Here is a 20,116-nt window from a genome sequence, read left to right on the forward strand (position 1 = left end):
TGGATTCAGTAAAGTTTCAGGACACAAAGTTAATATTCAAAAATCTGTTGTTTCTGTATAATAATAGCTATCAACAAAAGAAATCCAAAAAATCCCATTTATAGGCACATCAAAAAGAGTAAAATACCTATGAATAAATTTAACCAAAAAATATAGGTTACACTGAAAACTGTAAGACATTGGGGTGCCTGAGTGGTTCAGTTGGTCAAGCATCCAACTTCGGCTTAGGTCATGATCTCATGGTTCATGAGTTCAAGCCCTGTGTTGGGGTCTATTCTGATGGCTCAGAGCCTGGAGCCTGCTTTGGATTTTCTCTCCCTCTCTCTCTCTTTCTCTCTCTGCCCCTCTGCACTTGTGTTCTGTCTATCCCTCTCTCTCAAAGATAAACATTTGAAAAAATTTAAAAAACTGTAAGACATTGATGAAAGAAATTAAAGACACAAATAAATGGAAAGATATTCTGTGCCCATGGATTGGAAGAATTAATATTGGTAAAATGACCATACCACCCGAAGCAATGTACAGATTTGATGCAATCCCTATCAAAATTCCAATGGCATTTTCCACAGAACAAGAAAAAATACTTCTAAAATGTATATGGAACCACAAAAGACCTTGAATAGCCAAAGTAGTCTTAAAAAGGAACAAAGCCAGAGGTATCACACTCCCTGATTTCAAACTATACCATAAACCTATAGTAATCAAAACAGTATGGTGTTAGCATAAAAACACACATAGATTAGTGGAACAGAATAGACAGCCCGGAAATAGACCCAAGTATATATGGTCAATTAATTTACGATAAAGGAAGTAAGGACATACAATGGGGGAAGGACAGTCTCTTCAGTAAATAGTTTTGGAAAAACTGGCCAGCTACATGCAAAAGAATGAATACGGATTACTATTTTGCACCATATACAAAAATTAACTCAAAATGGATTAAAGACTTGACTTTAAGACCTGAAACCATAAAGCCTAGAAGGAAACATAAGCAGTAATCTCCTTGACATAAATCTTAGCAAAGTTTTTTTGCATCTGACTCCAAAGGCAAGGGAAACAAAGCAAAACCAAACAAATGGGACCACACGAAACAGAAAAGCTTCTGCACAGAGAAGGAAACTACCAAACAACAAAATGCAAAGGCAACTTAATGGGAAGAGACATTTGTAAGTCATATATCAGATAAGGGGTTAATGTCCAAAATATGTGAAGAACTCCTACAACTCAATAATAAAGAAAAACAAACAATCTGATTTTAAAATGGGCAGAAGACCTAAATGGGCATTTTCCAAAAGAAGACATCCAGTTGGTGAACAGACACATGAAAAGGTACTCAACATCACTCATGATCATGGAAATGTAAATCAAAACCACAGTGAGATATCACCTTAACATCTGTCTGAATGGTTGTTATTCAAAAGACAAGGAATAACAAAGGCTGGTGAGGATATGGAGAAAAAGATACAGAGAAAACTTTTGTATACTGTTGGTAAGAGTGTAATTTGGTATAACCACTATGGAAAAAAAGTATGGCAGTTCCTAAAAAAAACTAAAAATAGAACTACCATACAATCTAGCAGTTCCACGACAGGGTATCCAAAAAAACCAAAAATATTAATTCAAAAAGATACATGCACTCCTGTGTTCATTGCAGTATTACTTACCAGTATTACGCTAAGTAAAGTAAGTCAGGCAAAGAAAAAGAAATACTTTATGATTTCACTATTTGGAATCAAAACAACAACCACAATAAAACCCAGACTCAAAGATATAGATAACAGATTGGTTGTTGCCAGACAGGAGGGGGGGTTGTGGTGGGGCAAAATGGGTGAAGGGTGGTCAAAAGGTACAAACTTTCAGTTATAAAATAAGGGGGTACAATCTACAGCATAGGGAATATACTTAATATTGTATTCACTTTGTATGGTGACAGATGGTAATTAGATCAGTTGTGATCATTTTGTAATGTGTACAAATGCCAAAGCGCTATGTTGTACACCTGAAATTAATGTAATATTGTATGTCAGCTATATCTCAATAAAATATTAAGAAAGAATTTTTTAAATTTTTTAAAAAATGAACTTCTGTTATATATCCCCTCCTCTACCACAAACTAGTTCCTCCTATAATCTTCTCCTTCTCTGTTAATGGCAACTCCATCCTTTATAATTGTTCAGACTCAAAACCTTGGATTTCCTTTCTTTTTCTCTCAGTCCATACCCAGACTGCAAGGAAAACCTGCAGGCTTTACCATCAGATGTCTAGAAACTGTCCACTTTTCATCACCCCTCACCAATACCACACAGACCCAAGTGAGGGTCATCTCTTGCCTGATTTATTACAGTCACCTTCTAGTAGATCTCCTGCTTCTAATTTTGTTCTCTTGTGGTTTATTCTCGACACAGCATGAGTTAGATCATGTCATTATTTTGTTTCAGACTCTCCATTAGTTTCTAATGACATTCAGATTCAAAGCCAAAGTCCTTACTGTGACCTGTAGTGCCCTGTATCTGTCTCCTGTACTCCTTCCCCACCTTGTTATCTCTCTGATCTCTTATACTCCTATCCATATCCATTTCACCCTGACCACACTAGCCTCCTTGCTGTTCTTAAAACATAGTAGGCTTTCTCCTACTTCAGGGCCTTTGCTCTCGCTATTTTATCTGCCTGGGATGTTCTCCTAAAAATAGTACAGCTGGTTCTCATACTTCCTTCACATCTTCACTCAGGTTTCGTGTTCTCAGAGATAACTTTCCTGGCCATTCAACCTGAAACTTCAAATGTTCTCCTTTCTCTCAACATTTCATATTCCCCTTTCTTATATTTATTATGGTTTAACATTCTACACATTTACTTTTTTATGTTTATCTCTTCCTGCTAGAGTGAAGCTCCATGAAAGCAAGGATTTTTGTCCATTTTGCTTGCTACTAAATCTCTAGCACCTAGAGCAGTGGCTGATACAGAGTAATACAAATAATTGTTGAATACATATTGAATATGAACTCCATTTGAAAAGTCTTTAAGTGCTATAAGAGTCTTATAACACAAAGAATCTTACAAAGTACTTGCTTAATGGTTTGATGATAACAGCCAGTATGTACTCAGCCTTTCTCATAATGCCAGCCAGCCACTGTTAAATGCCTAGTATGGGTTATCACATTTTATCCACATAATATAATGAGATGCTGCTCAGGAGCCCCCCAGACCACCCTCAGATTTGGTGATTTGCTAGAACTTACAGAGGTCAGCAAAGCTGTTAATACTTGAGATTACATTTTATTACAGTGAAAGAGTGTACATTAAAATCCACAAACGAGTCACATAGGGCAGAGTCCAAGAGAAACCAGGCACAGGTTTCCAGCTGTCCTTTCTCAGTAGAGCCATGTAGACACTGCTTGCTTCTCCCAGCAATGATGCATAGCAACACAGAGAGGAATGCTAGCCAAAGGAATTTACTTGAGCCCTGGTCAGTCTTTTTTGGGGTCAGTCACATTGGCATGTCTGACTGCCTGTGTGGCTGACCTCGATCACTCAGTCTCTCCATACCCTCCAGAGGCCAGACTGGATACCAGATGACCTGAGGCCCCCACCATAAATCAAATTGTTAGTTTAGACTGTCTAGAGTGGCCCAAAGCCCCTACCATGAATTACACTATTAGTATACACTGTCTGGTCCCAGACCCCCAAGTAAGCAAAAACACATTACCAAAGGCAGCACATTCCAAGGGCTTAAAAGTTCCCTCCAAGGAGTAGATCAAGGACCATACCTTCAATGTACACAGTATAGACAACGCTGACTTGCTGAGTTACTCATTTGCTACACGTGGGGCATGTGCTATTATTCTTTTTAATAGATGAAGAAACAGATTTTGAGTCTGTATCTTGTCCAAGGTCTCACAGCAGAGTCCCTTGACTTATAGTATAGCAAGGGTTGGCAATGTTTTTTTCAAAGGGCTAGATGGTAAAATTCCTGTATGGCTTTGTGGGCCCTATAGTTGCTGTTGCGACTCTGCCGTCATAACATGAAAGAAGCCATAGACAATATATAAACAAATAGCAGTTGCTATATTCAAGTAAATCTTTACAAAAACAGGCAGGCTGTAGCTTGACAGCCCTTGCTCTGAAGCATTAAAAACAAACAAACGGGTGCCTGGCTGGCTCAGTTGGTTAAGCATAGGACTTTGGCTCAGGTCATGATCTTGCGGTTCGTGGGTTTGAGCCCCGTGTCAGACTCTGTGCTGACAGCCCAGAACCTGGAGCCTGCTTCAGATTCTGTGTCTCCTTCTCTCTTTACCCTTTCCCAATTTGTGCTCTGTCTCTGTCTCTCAAAAATAAATGAATGTTAAGACAAAATAACAACAAAAACTAGTTTGTACTCTGTTCTACTTAAAGCTGAGGAAAAGACTTAATCCATTTGTTCCTGTAAGGATAGATTTTAGGAGATGTTTGCCAGAAGTCACTGAATTCTTAACACTGTAAATATTTTCAAGATGTAGACTATTTTTGGCATTAATTCTTTTAAAATAATCCACAGAATTGTTTAGTTGCTTCCTAGTATAGTAAGATTTTTGGTTTTGTTTAAGAAAAGGGGATGATACATTTATTCTTCTAATATTATGGTAAGCTTCAAAGTACCAACTCTAGAAAATAATCATGACCAAACAGTAATATTTGTCTTTAAGATATCTGGCCTCCGGGCTGCCTGGGTGGCTTAGTTGGTTGAGTGTCCGACTTCGGCTCAGGTCATGATCTCACGGTTCATGAGTTCGAACCCCACATCGGGCCCTGTGCTGACAGCTCAGAACCTGGAGCCTGCTTCGGATTTTGTGTCTACCTCTCTCTCTGCCCCTCCCCCACTCTTCTCTTTCTCTGTCTCTCACAAATAAATAAGTGTTAAAAAAAATTTTTTTTTTTAAGATATCTGGCCCCCAAATTTGGGAATTAAACTTTGTCTCTCTCTCACTTTACATTTTAGGAATTTGAGGGGATAAATAGATTGACTTTAGGACATATGTATGGCCTACTACTTTTCTCCTTTTACATAGTTTTCTGTGAATTTTTATAAATGCTTCCTTACTGGATATTTTGTATATATTTATATAATACGGGATAAATATTCATGGAATAAGTATATGTATATTCTGTCTTTTCCAGTGACCTTTTATTTTGTCTTGTGTATGTAACAATTTTTAAATTTAACCATGATAGGAATTACTTAATTCTAGTTTTGAACCCCATATAGCTAAAATGCTAGTATACCGTTTTAAAATTTTTTTATTTTGAAATAATTGTAGAGGGGCGCCTGGGTGGCGCAGTCGGTTAAGCGTCCGACTTCAGCCAGGTCACGATCTCGCGGTCCGGGAGTTCGAGCCCCGCGTCGGGCTCTGGGCTGATGGCTCAGAGCCTGGAGCCTGTTTCTGATTCTGTGTCTCCCTCTCTCTCTGCCCCTCCCCCGTTCATGCTCCGTCTCTCTCTGTCCCAAAAATAAATAAACGTTGAAAAAAAATATATATATAAAAAAAAAAAAAAAAAAAGAAATAATTGTAGATTCACAGGAAGTTGCAAAAGTAGTATAGAGAGGGCCTGTGTATCCTCCACCTAGTTTTTTCCTGTGATTGCGTCTTTAAATGCAATATCAGAAGCAGGAATCTGATATTAAATGTATAGTATATATACCTCTCTGTATTTTATTAAATGGGCAGACTCTTTTAGCCACCACTGCAATCAAGGTAAAGAATTATTCTATCACTATAAATATCTCCCTTATGTTATTCCTTGGTTACACTTTTCTCCCTAACTCTAACATTCCTAACCTTAGCCAACCATTAATCTGTTTTCCATCTCTGTAATTTTGGTATTTTGAAATAGATGTAGATTTGCTGGAGGTTGACTAGAAGATTATCAATTTTGTTACTATTCGAAAAGAACCAGCTTTGGTTTTATTAATTTTTTTTCTCTGTTGCTCTGTTGTTTTCTATTTTACTGATTTCTGCTGATCATTACTTTCTCCTTTTTTCTGCTTACTTTGGATTTAATCTGCCATTCATTTTGTAGTTTCTTTTTTTTTTAAATTTTTTTAATGTTTATTCATTTTTGAGAGACAGAGTATCAGAGTGCAAGCCGGGGGTGGGGCAGAGAGAGAGGGAGACACAGAATCCGAAGCAGGCTCCAGGCTCTGAGCTGTCAGCACAGAGCCTGACGCGGGGCTCGAACTCACAAACTGTGAGATCGTGACCTGAGCTTAAGTCAGAGGCTTAACCAACTGAGCCACCCAGGCACCCCTCTTTTTGTAGTTTCTTAAGGTTACAACTGGGGTCACTGATTTAAAACTTATTTTCTGAGACAATTTAGTGCTATAAACATATCCATAAATACTGCCTTAGCAGGATCCCACATTTCTTTTAACTTTGAAATAGTTACAGATTCACCACAGTAGTGGTAAGAAATAACAGAAATCTCATGTACTCTTTACCCAATTTCCCCCAATGGTAACACTGCAAAGCTTTAGTATAATACCACAACCAGAATATTGACACTATAATACAGTCAGAGATACAAAACACTTCCATCACCACAAGGATCCCTTATGTTACCCTTTTATAACCATGCCTGCTTTCTCCCTGCCTCCCCCTAACCTCTCCTTAACCCTTGACAACTGCTAATCTGTTCTTCATTGGTATAATTTTGTCATTTCAAGATGTTACAGGGATGCCTGGGTGGCTCAGTTGGTTAAGCGTCCGACTTCAGCTCGGGTCATGATCTCACAGTTCGTGGATTTGAGCCCCATGTCGAGCTCTGTGCTGACAGCTCAGAGCCTGGAGCCTGCTTCGGGTTCTGTGTCTCCCTCTCTCTCTCTCTCTCTCTCTCTCTCTCTCTGCCCCTCCCCCACTCATGCTCTCTCGCTCTCAAAAATAAACATTAAAAAAAATTTTTTTAAGTGTATTACATAAATGGAATTAGATATAGTACGTAACCACTGCAGATTGGGGTTTTTTTCACCCAGCATAATGCTCTGGGTAGTCATCAAGTTTGTTGCATGTATCAATAGTTCATTCATTTTGATTGCTTAGCAGTATTCCGTGGGATGGGTTACTACCATTTATTTAAAAGCTGTTCACTCATTGAAGGACAACTGTCTTGTCTCCAGTTTTGGGCTATTTCAAATAAAGCTGCTATAAACATTTGTGTACAGGTTTTTGGTGAATCTAATTTTTAGTTTCTCTGGGATCAATGCCCAAGTCTGTATTTGCTGGGTTGTATGGTAATTGTATGTTTAGGTTTTAACTTAGGTGAGTTCAGCCTCCAGATTACTCTTCCACAGTAGCAGTTAGCTTAAATATTTTTTCGGTTCTTGTAACCTTAGCTGGGCTGTTTGGAGTCTAACCTTAGAGAGATACAGTTCAAGGATCAGCGAGAGATTTGCACCAAGTGTATAGCCAGATTTCAGGGTTTCCTGTCTTAGGTTCTTTCCCTTCCTGGATTCTCATCCTTATTTCCCAGTTTCTGACTATGTCCTAAATTTAGCCTTCCAGTTCATTGTTTCAGCAAGGCAAGTTCTTGGCCTTCCCGGGTGATTCCAACTAGGGCCTGCCTTCAGGAATAAAACCATGAAAGCAGAAGAGCTGATCAGTACTATTCCTTCTTTCCAAGTGGAGACTTCGCTCCAGATTCTGCCTGCTTTTCATATCTTTCCAGTGACTTTTTTTATATTTTATCTAGGGTTTAGAATTGTTAACTGCAAGAGGATTATCCCAATAAGACATACTCTGCCATTTCTCAAAGCGGATGTATTGTTTATTCTTTTTAATTTTATACAAACGGTAGCATACCATTCTTTATCTTGCCTTTTAAACTAAATATATAATGGAGATTGTTTCCTTTCAATGTATGTAATTATGCCCTGTTTTTCTAATTGTATAATTATCCACTGTATGGATATACTCTATTCAACAACTTCCACTGTTGGTGGACACTTGCTTTGTTCCCATTTTTTGCAATTTAAATATTGCTGCATTATGTACCCTTGAACATAAGGCATTTTGTATATGTGCAAGCATTTTTGGATTAATTCTTAGAAGTAGAATTGTCAGATTGGCCTACATAAAGATGACTGTGATTTATACATTCAGCAACATTGGGTAAGAATGCCAGTTTTCTCCCCACACACTAACCAACTGAGTATTAAAATTTTGTCCCATCTGTCTATTTTTACAAATGACTTTTAGTTTTAATTTGCTTTCCTCTTATGAGACTAGTTAAGCATCTTTTAGTATATTTAAAGGCCATTTACATTTTTTATGAACTTCCTTTTTATGTTCTTTGCCCATTTTTCTTCTGAGATTTTGGTTTTTTTAGTTGTAGGAACTTTTCATGTATTAAATATATTCTTACATCACTCATCATCAGGGAAATACAAATGAGATATCACTTCACACCTGTCGGAATGGGTAAAATTAACAGCTCAAGAAACAACAGATGTTGGCGAGGATTCAGAGAAAGGGGAACCCTCTTACGTTGTTGGTGGGAATGCAACCTGGTGCAGCCACTCTGGAAAACAGTATGAAGGTTCCTCAAAACGTTAGAAATAGAACTACACTATGATCCAGCGATTTTACTGCTAGGTATTTACCCAGAGGGTACAAAAATACTGATTTGAAGGGATACATGCACCCCAATGTTTATAGCGGCATTATCAGCAATACCCAAATTATAGAAAGAACCCAAATGTCCGTTGACTGATGAATGGATGAGGAAGTTGTGTATATATACAATGGAATATTACTCAGCCATAAAAAGAATGAAATCTTACCATTTGAAATGACATGGATGGAGCTCTAGAGTATTAGGCTAAACAAAGTAAGTCCATCATAGGAGGACAAATACCATATGATTTCACTCATGTGGAATTTAAGAAACAAAACAAATGAACCTGGGTGGGGGGAGGAGGGAAAAGAGAGAAAGGCAAACCATAAAACAGACTTTAGCTGTAGAGAACAAACTGAGGGTTACTGGAGGGGAGATGGGCAGGGGAATGGGCTAAGTGGCTGATGGGTATTAAGGAGCGCACTTCTTGTGATGAGCACTGGGTATTCTAATGAAGCTCTTCCCCATTTCAAGGTTTAAAATTTTTCTTCTGTATTTCCTCCTGGTGTTTTTTTCTGTTGTTTTTTATTATGTTTGAATTTTTTATCTATCTGAATCTAAAATTTATCTTAGGAGAAAGAAGGTAGAAACAATGTAACCTTTAAAAAAATTTTTTTTGACAAATGGCTTTTGTATGCTTTGTATTCTCCAGCATAAGAAAATATCTAACATATGTATATTCACACCTGTTGGTATCATAATTTATGGTTTCTGCTTCTGGTATCATGCTTAGTCTTTCTCCACCCTCCAAATTATACCTCTATTTTGTTTTTGCTATTTCTGATATTTTTTGTATTTAAGTCTTTAATGAACCTAAAAAGTATTTTGACATATGGTGAGTTGGTACCAAACTTATTTTCTATCCAGTTAGCTAGACTGTTGTTCTACTTCCATTTATTGAATCATTTTTTCACAAATTTCAAATGCTATCTTTAAATTTTTCAAATTTTTATGTATGGAACTATTCCTTCTCTTTTGTTTCATTGATTGCCCAGGTCCTTTTACTGATACCATATTGTCAGTTATTTGAAAAATAAAAATGGCAAGCAAAATAAAAATAAAACAAGGAACGCTTACTTTAAAAGATTCTGAAATGTGTTATAAATCTAAAATATTTTTTGGCTGTTCTTTTATTTTCCTAAGAGTTCTTTAAACTCACATGTAAAGTACTTTTTAAAGTGTATGAATTAATTTAGGGAGAACTAACATCTTTACATTTAATAATCTCATTCAGGGGGCCCTGGGTGGCTCAGTTGGTTGAGTGTCGGACTTCAGCTCTGGTCATGATCTCACTGCTGGTGGGTTTGAGCCCTGCATCAGGCTCTGCTGACAGCTCAGATCCTGGAGCCTGCTTCGGATTCTGTGTCTCCCTCTCTCTCTGCCCTCCTTAGCTCGCACTCTGTCTGTCTCTCTGTCAAAAATAAATAAACACTTAAAAATAATTTTTTTTAATCTCATTCAGGAACATAGTATATTTTTGTATTTGTTGATTTATGTTTCTCACTTGATTTTTCTAATTTTCTTCGTGACAATAGTATATGCAGCGTGTATCATTATGTAATGTGTGATTATGTACTTTAAAAAAGAATAGTTGCTAAGAGAGTACATTTTCAGAGTTCTTATCACAGGGAGAAAATTTTTTTCTTGTTTTCTTCTTTTTGCTGTATCTCTGTGAAAAGATGGATGTTAGCTGAACCAGTTGTAATGATCTGACAATATATATAAACCCAACCATCGTGCTGTATGCTTTAAACTTATACCATAATATGTATCAATTAATTCTCAATAAGACTGGAAAAATGTTTAATAATTAAAAAATAATTTTTTAAAATTGAAAAGACTTGAAAGATATAAAGTAAGATATTATTTATTTTTGGGACAGAGAGAGACAGAGCATGAATGGGGGAGGGGCAGAGAGAGAGGGAGACACAGAATCGGAAACAGGCTCCAGGCTCTGAGCCATCAGCCCAGAGCCTGACGCGGGGCTCGAACTCACGGACCGTGAGATTGTGACCTGGCTGAAGTCGGTCGCTCAACCGACTGCGCCACCCAGGCGCCCCTAAAGTAAGATATTAAATGGTTATCTCTGCTCAAATGATAGGTGATTTGGAGGTTTGTTGTCTTGGTGCTTGCCTGTTTTTTCAAAAGTTTAATGTTTAAGCATTTAGAACTTTCTTATAATTGGAAAGTCACAATTCCAGAACACTAATGTGAAATGTTTTAAGTATAGTGATATATAAAATACATACAAATACTTCCTTTTTACATTTTTTTAAAATTTATTTTTAAGAGAGACAGAGTGTGAGCAGCGGGGGAAGAGAGAGAGAGGGAGACAGAGAATTGAAAGCAGGCTCCAAATTGTCAGCACAGAGCCTGACACAGGGGTTGAACTCATGATCCACGAGATCATGACCTGAGCCGAAGTCCGATGCTTAACCGACTGAGCCACCCAGGCACCCCATATAGATACTTCTAATGAGAAAAATAAATTCATGTTCATAAATATAAAAATCATTTGAAGCTTTTTATCTGAAAGAAAACAAATGTAACTTTAATTGTTCATAATAACTTTAAATGACAGCCTGTATAATTAAAAGTGATGTCAAAAGCTGAGAAAATATATTATTTCTATTAGTTTTTTTCTTAAGCAACAGTGGAATTTTTAAGTCAATATTCATTATTTTAAATAATACAGAGTTGTGTTTTTGGTTGGCCATCAGGTGGTGGTTTAATTAACATCTAATAAATTCTAATATGTCTGGTAAGCCTCAGCTTAATATGGAATACAGAGATACTCACTTGTACTTTTTAACCATAATCTCCTTATAGCATAGATTTTCGGAAGAGGTGACTGTTAAAGAAGAAAAAGAAAATATTTTTGAAGTTTGCAAAAGGTCTGTAACATTTTTAATTATGTAACTTTAAAATAGTCAAATAATTTGTATTTTGAGTGTGTTTTTCATTCTCTGCTTTATGTACTTGGGCCACTATGCCGTAAGCCATATATGGGTATTATTAAATTGGTGTATCAGGTACACACAGATGTCAGCGATACTGCAGGTTACCTTAAAGCTGTCACAAAGATTTTTGTGCCATTAAAATATTTTTCAAGGAAGGAGTAAAGAGTAGTGATAAAAGAAAAAAGAATGTGTACATGACATTTGTGAAGGTAAAAGCAGCTGCAATCAGATGAATATTGCAGTTTGCAGGTATCCGACATGGTTGTGGTCATGAGTACTGCAAGTTACAGTACACTCACTAGAATATATGCAAATACAAAACTTAGAGTTGGAAGATACCTTGGAGATCACCTGACCATCCTGCACTCCCATTTTGCTGTTGAGGCAAGGTACACTCAAATCAGGTGACAAATATGTTCAAGTCTTTTTATGTTAAGACATAGTTTTCAAAGTGTGATTCTTGTAGTGGCAGCAGCATCTGGGAATGAGTCAGAAATGCAATTTATTTGGTCCCATCCCTGATTTGCTAAATCAGAAACTCTGGAGATGGAGCCCATCAGTCTGTGTTTCAACAGCGCCCCTTAGCTAGTCCTAAGATGTGCTCAAGTTTGAGAACCATTGTATTAAGGAAAAGCTAGGTAAGAATTAGATTGGCACAGAAACCCAGTATGATTCATGACCATTTGAAAATTTTTAAAGGAAAAAAATGTCAATTTAACTTTTTTATTCTACTGAAAGCATTTTGCTTACAAACTAAATAGTGTCATTGCAGCCTGCAGAGTTTTATCATGATTTTGGATGTATCATAATGACCAGGAATGTTGACATTGAAGTCACTACATTACCCTTGGCTTCAGTCATCCAATCAAAAACAAAAAGAGTTTTACTAGATCATCTCTTCCATCTGTAAAATTCCATAATTCTTATTTGTTTATTGTATGTTATTGCTTTTGTTTTGAGGGAGGTTATTATCGAATGCACATACTAACTATGTCCCAAGTTGAAAAGATAAGTATCTTTATTTTCTGTGTAATTTTTTAGCCCCGTCAATGCTAGTAAGTTTCAACTGTTGTAAGTGTGGGACCCTTTTCTATTTTTACTCTCCACTGGTCCAGGGAACCCCAGCTGAAAAAGCTTGTTAGAATTGTTTTGAAGATAAAATATATTATCTGAGAGATCTTTCTCCAAAAAACTGATTTCCTTATCTATTAGTTGTCTGTTAGTCAGCTTTGAGATACTTCCTCCTCTCCCCCTTGCTTAAGTTATTTCCTTTTCTAGGTAAGTGAAACTCCAGAAAACTCTTTTTTTTTGGGGGGGGGGGGTTTAATTTTTATTTTAATTTAATTTAATTTAATTTAATTTAATTTAATTTTTTATTTTTAAAAATTTACATCCAAATTAGTTAGCATATAGTGCAACAATGATTTCAGGTAGATTCCTTAGTGCCCCTTACCCATTTAGCCTATCCCCCCTCCCACAACCCCTCTAGTAACCCTCAGTTTGTTTTCAATATTTATGAGTCTCTTCTGTTTTGTCCCCCTCCCTGTTTTTATATTACTTTTGTTTCCCTTCCCTTATGTTCATCGGTTTTGTCTCTTAAAATCCTCATGTGAGTGAAGTCATATGATTTTTGTCTTTCTCTGACTAATTTCACTTAGCATAATACTCCCCAGTTCCATCCACGTAGTTGCAAATGGCAAGATTTCATTCTTTTTGATTGCCGAGTAACACTCCATTGTATATATATATATATATATATATATATATATATATATATATATATATATATACCACATCTTCTTTATCCTTTATCCATTCATCCATCAATGGACATTTGGGCTCTTTCCGTAACTTTGGCTATTGTTGATAGTGCGGCTATAAACATGGGGGTGCGTGTGTCCCTTCGAAACAGCACACCTATATCCCGTGGATAAATGCCTAATAGTGCAATTGCTGGGTCATAGGGTAGTTCTATTCTTAGTTTTTTGAGGAACCTCCATACTGTTTTCCAGAGTGGCTGCACCAGGTTGCATTGCCACCTACAATGCAAAAGAGATCCTCTTTCTCCGCATCCTCGCCAACATCTGTTGTTGCCTGAGTTGTTAATGTTAGCCATTCTGACAGGTGTGAGGTGGTATCTCATTGTGGTTTTGATTTGTATTTCCCTGATGATGAGTGATGTTGAGCATTTTTTCACGTGTCGGTTGGGCATCTGGATGTCTTCTTTGGAGAAGTGTCTGTTCAAGTCTTTTGCCCATTTCTTCACTGGATTTTTTTTGGGGGGGGTGTTGAGTTCTTTATAGATTTTGGATACTGGCCCTTTATCTGATATGTCATTTGGAAATATCTTGTCCCATTCTGTCGGTTGACTTTTAGTTTTGGTGATTGTTTCCTTCACTGTACAGAAGCTTTTTATTTTGATGAGGTCCCAGTAGTTCATTTTTGCTTTTGTTTCCCTTGACTCCGGAGATGTGTTGAGTAAGAAGTTGCTGCGGCCAAGATCAAAGAGGTTTTTGTTTTTGCCTGCTTTCTCCTCGAGGATTTTGATGGCTTCCTGTCTTACACTGAGGTCTTTCATCCATTTTGAGTTTATTTTTGTGTATGGTGTCAGAAAGTGGTCCAGGTTCATTCTTCTGCATGTCACTGTCCAGTTTTCCCAGCACCACTTGCTGAAGAGACTGTCTTCATTCCATTGGATATTCTTTCCTGCTTTGTCCAGCAAACTCTTTTTAAGTTTTTCTAAAATTGGTTATATAGGATCTCACATATTAAAATAGAGTTGAAACTGTTTATTTTTGTTTATTTATTTATTTTTTTTCAACGTTTATTTATTTTTGGGACAGAGAGAGACCGAGCATGAACGGGGGAGGAGCAGAGAGAGAGGGAGACACAGAATCGGAAACAGGCTCCAGGCTCTGAGCCATCAGCCCAGAGCCTGACGCGGGGCTCGAACTCACGGACCGCGAGATCATGACCTGGCTGAAGTCGGACGCTTAACCGACTGTGCCACCCAGGCGCCCCTATTTTTTTTACTTTTTTAATGTTTATTTATATTTGAGAGAGAGAGTAAACAGCGGAGGGGCAGAGAGAGAGGGAGACACAGAACTCCAAGAGGGTTCCAGGCTCTGTGCTATCAGCCCAGAGCCCAGCACAGGGCTCAAACTCACAAACTGTGAGATCATGACCTGAGCCAAAGTCAGATGCTTAACTGACTGAGCCACCCAGGTGTCCCTAGTTGAAACTGTTTAAATCAGCAACCAAGGACAGTAAATTTTTTATACCTTCTTCCCAAAGGAAGCTCTCAAGTACATGTATAAATTTATTAAATATACTTATCCCAAAGAATTAATTTATAACTCATTCTTTGTTCACTATACTATCAATAGAATAATTGGATAATCTTTTCTGTTAGAATGCCAGCTCAGTGTCTCCTTGGACATTTTGTCTGGCATGATCAAAAGTATTCTGCTCAGGGCAGCTGGGTGGCTTGGTCAGTTGAGCGTCCAACTTCGGCTCAGGTCATGATCTCATGGTTCATGGGTTCGAGCCCCGTGTCGGGCTCTGTGCTGACCGCTCAGAGCCTGGAGCCTGCTTTGGATTCTGTGTCTGCCCCTCTCCCTCTGCCCCAACCCCACTCATGCTCTGTCTCGCTCTGTCTCTCAAAAGTGAATAAAGATTTAAAAAAAAAATTTTGGGGGGGGCACCTGGGTGGCTCAGTCAGTTGGGTGGCCGACTTCGGCTCAGGTCATGATCTCGCGGTCCGTGAGTTTAAGCCCCGCGTCAGGCGCTGTGCTGACAGCTCAGAGCCTGGAGCCTGTTTCGGATTCTGTGTCTCCCTCTCTTTGACTCTCCCCCGTTCATACTCTCTCTCTGTCTTAAAAATAAATAAACGTTAAAAAAAAAAAATTAAAAAAATTTTTTTAAAAAAGTATTCTGCTCTAGTTTTAACCCAACCACCTTACTCCTGCCTCTACCCTGGCCATTCAACGTGCATTGGTTTTCTATGTAAGAAGGCAGGAACGCTTACTGAAAATAATGAAGAATCATAGTATGGTAATAGTATACCGCATGGTATATAGTATATACATAGTGTTAGGTTGTGTTTCCACTCGATTCTCATTACTTTAAAGGTTTTAGAATAAATTTAAATTCTGATTTTGTTTTTTTCTGCTCATACAGCAAAGATCCTAAAAATTCAGAGATGGTTGGTGAATGTCAGTTATCAACATTGGCCCCCAAACCTCTGTGCTTATTAGTGCCACCTTTGAATCTAAGTGCTCATCAAGAAGACATATTACTGAAGCCCTGGATGAATGGTACTATTTTCTTAATATAATTATGTTGGCTTTTGGTAGTATAGAAATTATGTGGGAGATTTTTTTCAGCAAAAACAAAAAAGGTTAAAAAAATCAAAACCAGCCTAGAATATGTTAAAATTAGGAAGTTTGTATACCTTTACTTAATACTTTTGATGGAACAATTTCTTAAATATCTGTACTTACGTGATAGTTGTAGTGCAAATAAATTATAGGATGTACCTAAAATATTCATATTTTAGTTGAATATTTTAGAATTATAATGTATTTTAAAATTTGTGTTAGTTTTTTTGAAAATCCATAAAGCTTTTGAACAAAATAAGCTAGATTGAGGAATGAATTTGGAAACAATAAATTTTCTTTGTGTAGCTCACACCTAATTGTCCCTTCCTGTTGTTGACTTCGTGCTTCCTGGTGTCGTGTAGGACTGCAGCATGTCCAGATGATTGTGTGTTTTATCTTAAAAAGCCTTAACAGATTTTATAATGGAAATTACAGCAAAACTATGCAGCAGAAACTTCAGCTTTTTCCAAATTCTGTCTGAATGCTGCCAACTGAAAAATGAAATTATTTAAAATAAAAAAATAAAATATCTTTAGAAAAAAACATTTCCAGATGTCCTAATTCTCATTTTAACAGACCAACATTAAGGAATAGGGTGCCTGGTATATTAGTCAGCTCAGGCAGCCATAATAAAATACCACAGACTAGATGGCTTAAACAACAGAAATTTATTTCACACGGTTCTGGAGGCTAGAAGTCTTAAGATCAGGGTTCTGGCAGGGTCTAGTTTCTAGCTCTCTTCCTGGCTTACAGATGGCTGCCTTCTTGCTAAGTCCTCACATGGCTTTTCCTTGGTGCATGTGCATGGAGAGAGAGCAAGCTCTCTGCTGTCTCTTATAAGAGCATTAATTCCATCAGCTCAGGGTCTCTTCCTTATGACCCCATTTAACCTTAATTAGTTCTGTAAAAGACCCTATCTTCAAATAAAGTCACACTGAGGTTTAGGGCTTGAACATATGAATTTGTGGGATTCATTTCATAACACTTAGGTTTGTCAGTAATTTACTTAGAGATTTTAATTGTCTATCATATTTGTTTAACATGGAGACTGTCATTGGAGTGCAGTGTTCAGTGCTGCTGTTTTAAGGCTTTTAAGAAAGTATCTTCATTTAAAATGAGTTTAAAATTTTACAGTTAGGCCTAGAAATACTTAAGGAGCACCAAAGATGTAAATAATTTCACAGGATACACATGGCAGCATAGTCTGTGAACTGAGTATGAGTAGTCCAAAGTGAAACTTTAAAGCAGATAGTAGTAGTCATCTGTTCATTGTTATGAAGGGAAGAAGCTATAACATATTGGTATTTGATGTGATTTTTAATCATTTCTAGATTTCAGATTTCCAGGAAAACATTCTCTCTTAAAGCTGCAGAATCCTGAAACTTGTGAAATATTTAAGAGGGAAAAAAATGTAGGGGTAAGTCCCCCATTTAAAAAAAATCTTACAAAGCACATATTTTGGTTGTATTTCCCTATCATTTGTTAAGCACTTCTGGACGTTTACAGAGTTTGAATGACACTTGGTGATGAGAAGCAGAAAATGAGTAGTAACTCAGAGGATATTCACGTATAATGTAAGAAGTTGAAAGCAGAAGGCTGGGCAGGCAGGGTGGAGAGGGGATATCCAAAACAGAAAATACAGGATGGATAGTTCCTGGTGATAGAAGAGAAAACTAGTGATTTAAAGCTTTTTATAGGAAAAGTTTGTTGTATATATTTTGAATCTGTCATTTCTCTTTCTGTTAATCAGAAAAGCTAAGGAAAATCTGAGTTCTAAATAAATGCATCTGAAACATGGTACATATTGTAAATAGGACTAACTTTTTGTAAAAGCAAACAGAGCACGTATGTGAGAAAGGGAGGGGATGTAAAACTTTTAAAAACATGTAAAGTAAAACAGTAGTAACTTTGATGGAGTATTTTCAAAATATTGCAAAAAGTCAGACAAACCACTTTGAGTTGTTTTTTTTCATTATTTTTAAAAATATAAATTAAGTTGGGAGTTTTATTTTTTTATCAAGTCAGCAAGCAATTTGTCTTGGTGCAGTTTGGGGTATAATTTCTGGTTCCTTCAAATGCTTTCTTACCTGATTATGGTATTTTTTTACAATTAACACAGAAAGAAAATTTGTTTAATTTTCTAGGTGTTCCAGAAGCCCCTAGGGTTGATGCTACCCCATAGATACTGCAAATTTCATTTTAATACATTACGTGGCTGTGAGCGATCACAATGCAAGTTTGCTCATGTGCCTGAGCAAGGGGATGAAAAGGTAAAATATGTAAAGTCTTTGAAGTAGAGACTGTTTTCAGATTATCTCAGTTATATGTTTTAAGTCAGATTTTCATTAACGCCTAATAGCATAGATGAGGTTTGTCTGGTTTGGGCTTTAAATAAATCATACAATCTGTATTCTTTTGTTTCTGGCTTCTTTTTGCTCAATATTTTTGAGATTCATCTATATTTTTTTATTTAATTATAAACATTTCTTTCTCATTGTAATATTGAATATTCCATTTTGTGAGTATATCAAAATTTATTTTATTGATAAATATTACTTTTGATTCATTGGATTTCTGAATTTGGGAATTACAGTAGTGATGTTATCAGTGTTCTTTCATGTGTCTTTTGGTGAACATATGTGTACTTTCTGATGGGTTATACTTAAAACTGGAATTGCTGAGTCATAGGATCTGCATATATTCAATGTTAGTTGATAGTACCAAACAGATTTCCAAGGTGGTCTGCCCAATTACACTTTTTCACCAGCAATGTCTGAGAGTTCAGCTTGCTTCATAGCATTACCAGCTCTTGGTATTTTAATTTTAGCCATTCTAGTGAGTGGGGAGTGATGTCTTCCTTGATGACTTACGAAGCTGAGCATCTTTCAAAATCATTATTGGACACTTGGATACACTCTTTTTGGAAATCTCTAAATATTTTGCCTATATTCTATGGGATTGTCTTTTTCTTATATACCTTAAGAATTCTTTATATATTCTGGGTATAAGTTCTTTATTGAGTATGTGTATAGCAGATAACTTTTACTACTGTAAAGTTTGCCTTTTCACCCTCTTAAGGTGTCTTTTGGTAAACAGAACTTCTTAATTTCTACGTAGTCCGATTCTGTCGATCTTTTTACGGTGTTAACTTTTTGCATCCTGTTGGAGAAATCTTTGCCAAGATCATGAAGATGTTCTCATATTTTTTCCTTTAAAAGGTCTGTTGTTTTACCTTGGCATTTAGAACACAAAGCCACCTGGAATTGATTTTTGGTTTTCATGTGAAAACAAGGTCAAGATAAATATTTTTTCCACATGAGGTTATCCCTTTGTAAGCCAACACCATTTACTTAAAAAAACCATCCTTTTCCCCTGTTGCACTTCAGGGTCACTGTGTCATAAATCAGCTAATTATATATGAGTGGGTCTGTTTCTAGGCTCTTTGTTCTAATCCATTGGTCAATGTGTTTATCCTTGAGTCAGTAAATGGCTATTTTTTAAATGCCTAAATAAGTTTTTTTTTTTTTTTTAATTTTTTTTTTTTTCAACGTTTATTTATTTTTGAGACAGAGAGAGACAGAGCATGAACGGGGGAGGGGCAGAGAGAGGGAGACACAGAATCGGAAACAGGCTCCAGGCTCTGAGCCATCAGCCCAGAGCCTGACGCGGGGCTCGAACCCACGGACCGCGAGATCGTGACCTGGCTGAAGTCGGACGCTTAACCGACTGCGCCACCCAGGCGCCCCTAAGTTTTTTTTTTAATTTTGAATATTCAGGAATTTCCTTCCCTCCCCAATTACTTGCTAATCTTGCTATTTCCTTGACTATTTCTTTGTCAGAACATCTGTAAAATTAAGTTTTTATAGTGAATTCAGTATACATTTCAAATCTGTGAGTTAACCAACATCAGTTTTTTTATTCCATTGCTTTAAGTTCACTTTGAGAATAAGCAGAAAGATAGGATTGAAATTTTGTCCTCTTTATGAAATATAAAAAGGTAACGTTATATTTTTCATTACTTGTAGGTTTGTATGGATGTGTTTAAGAAATATATAAGCATCAACGAGCTGTGTTTGCTACAACGTGCAGGTATGAGACAGGGATGATTACTATAAATTCAAGAATGTGAGTATT

General features: G+C 36.9%; 1 protein-coding gene across 5 annotated transcripts in view; it reads left to right on the plus strand.

The window, feature by feature from the left end:
* TOPAZ1 (testis and ovary specific TOPAZ 1) overlaps positions 1-20,116 on the plus strand; it is a 107,295-nt gene that overhangs the window by 19,281 nt on the left and 67,898 nt on the right. For all 5 annotated transcript variants that reach the window (XM_045436791.1, XM_045436793.1, XM_045436790.1 and 2 more), the window contains 5 exons: positions 11,473-11,537; positions 15,783-15,919; positions 17,314-17,399; positions 18,127-18,252; positions 20,008-20,071. In XM_045436791.1, coding sequence (XP_045292747.1) covers positions 11,473-11,537; positions 15,783-15,919; positions 17,314-17,399; positions 18,127-18,252; positions 20,008-20,071 — 478 coding nt within the window. The remainder of the gene's footprint in view (positions 1-11,472; positions 11,538-15,782; positions 15,920-17,313; positions 17,400-18,126; positions 18,253-20,007; positions 20,072-20,116) is intronic.

Source organism: Leopardus geoffroyi, chromosome C2 (assembly GCF_018350155.1).
Source record: "Leopardus geoffroyi isolate Oge1 chromosome C2, O.geoffroyi_Oge1_pat1.0, whole genome shotgun sequence".
Lineage (NCBI taxonomy): Eukaryota > Metazoa > Chordata > Mammalia > Carnivora > Felidae > Leopardus > Leopardus geoffroyi.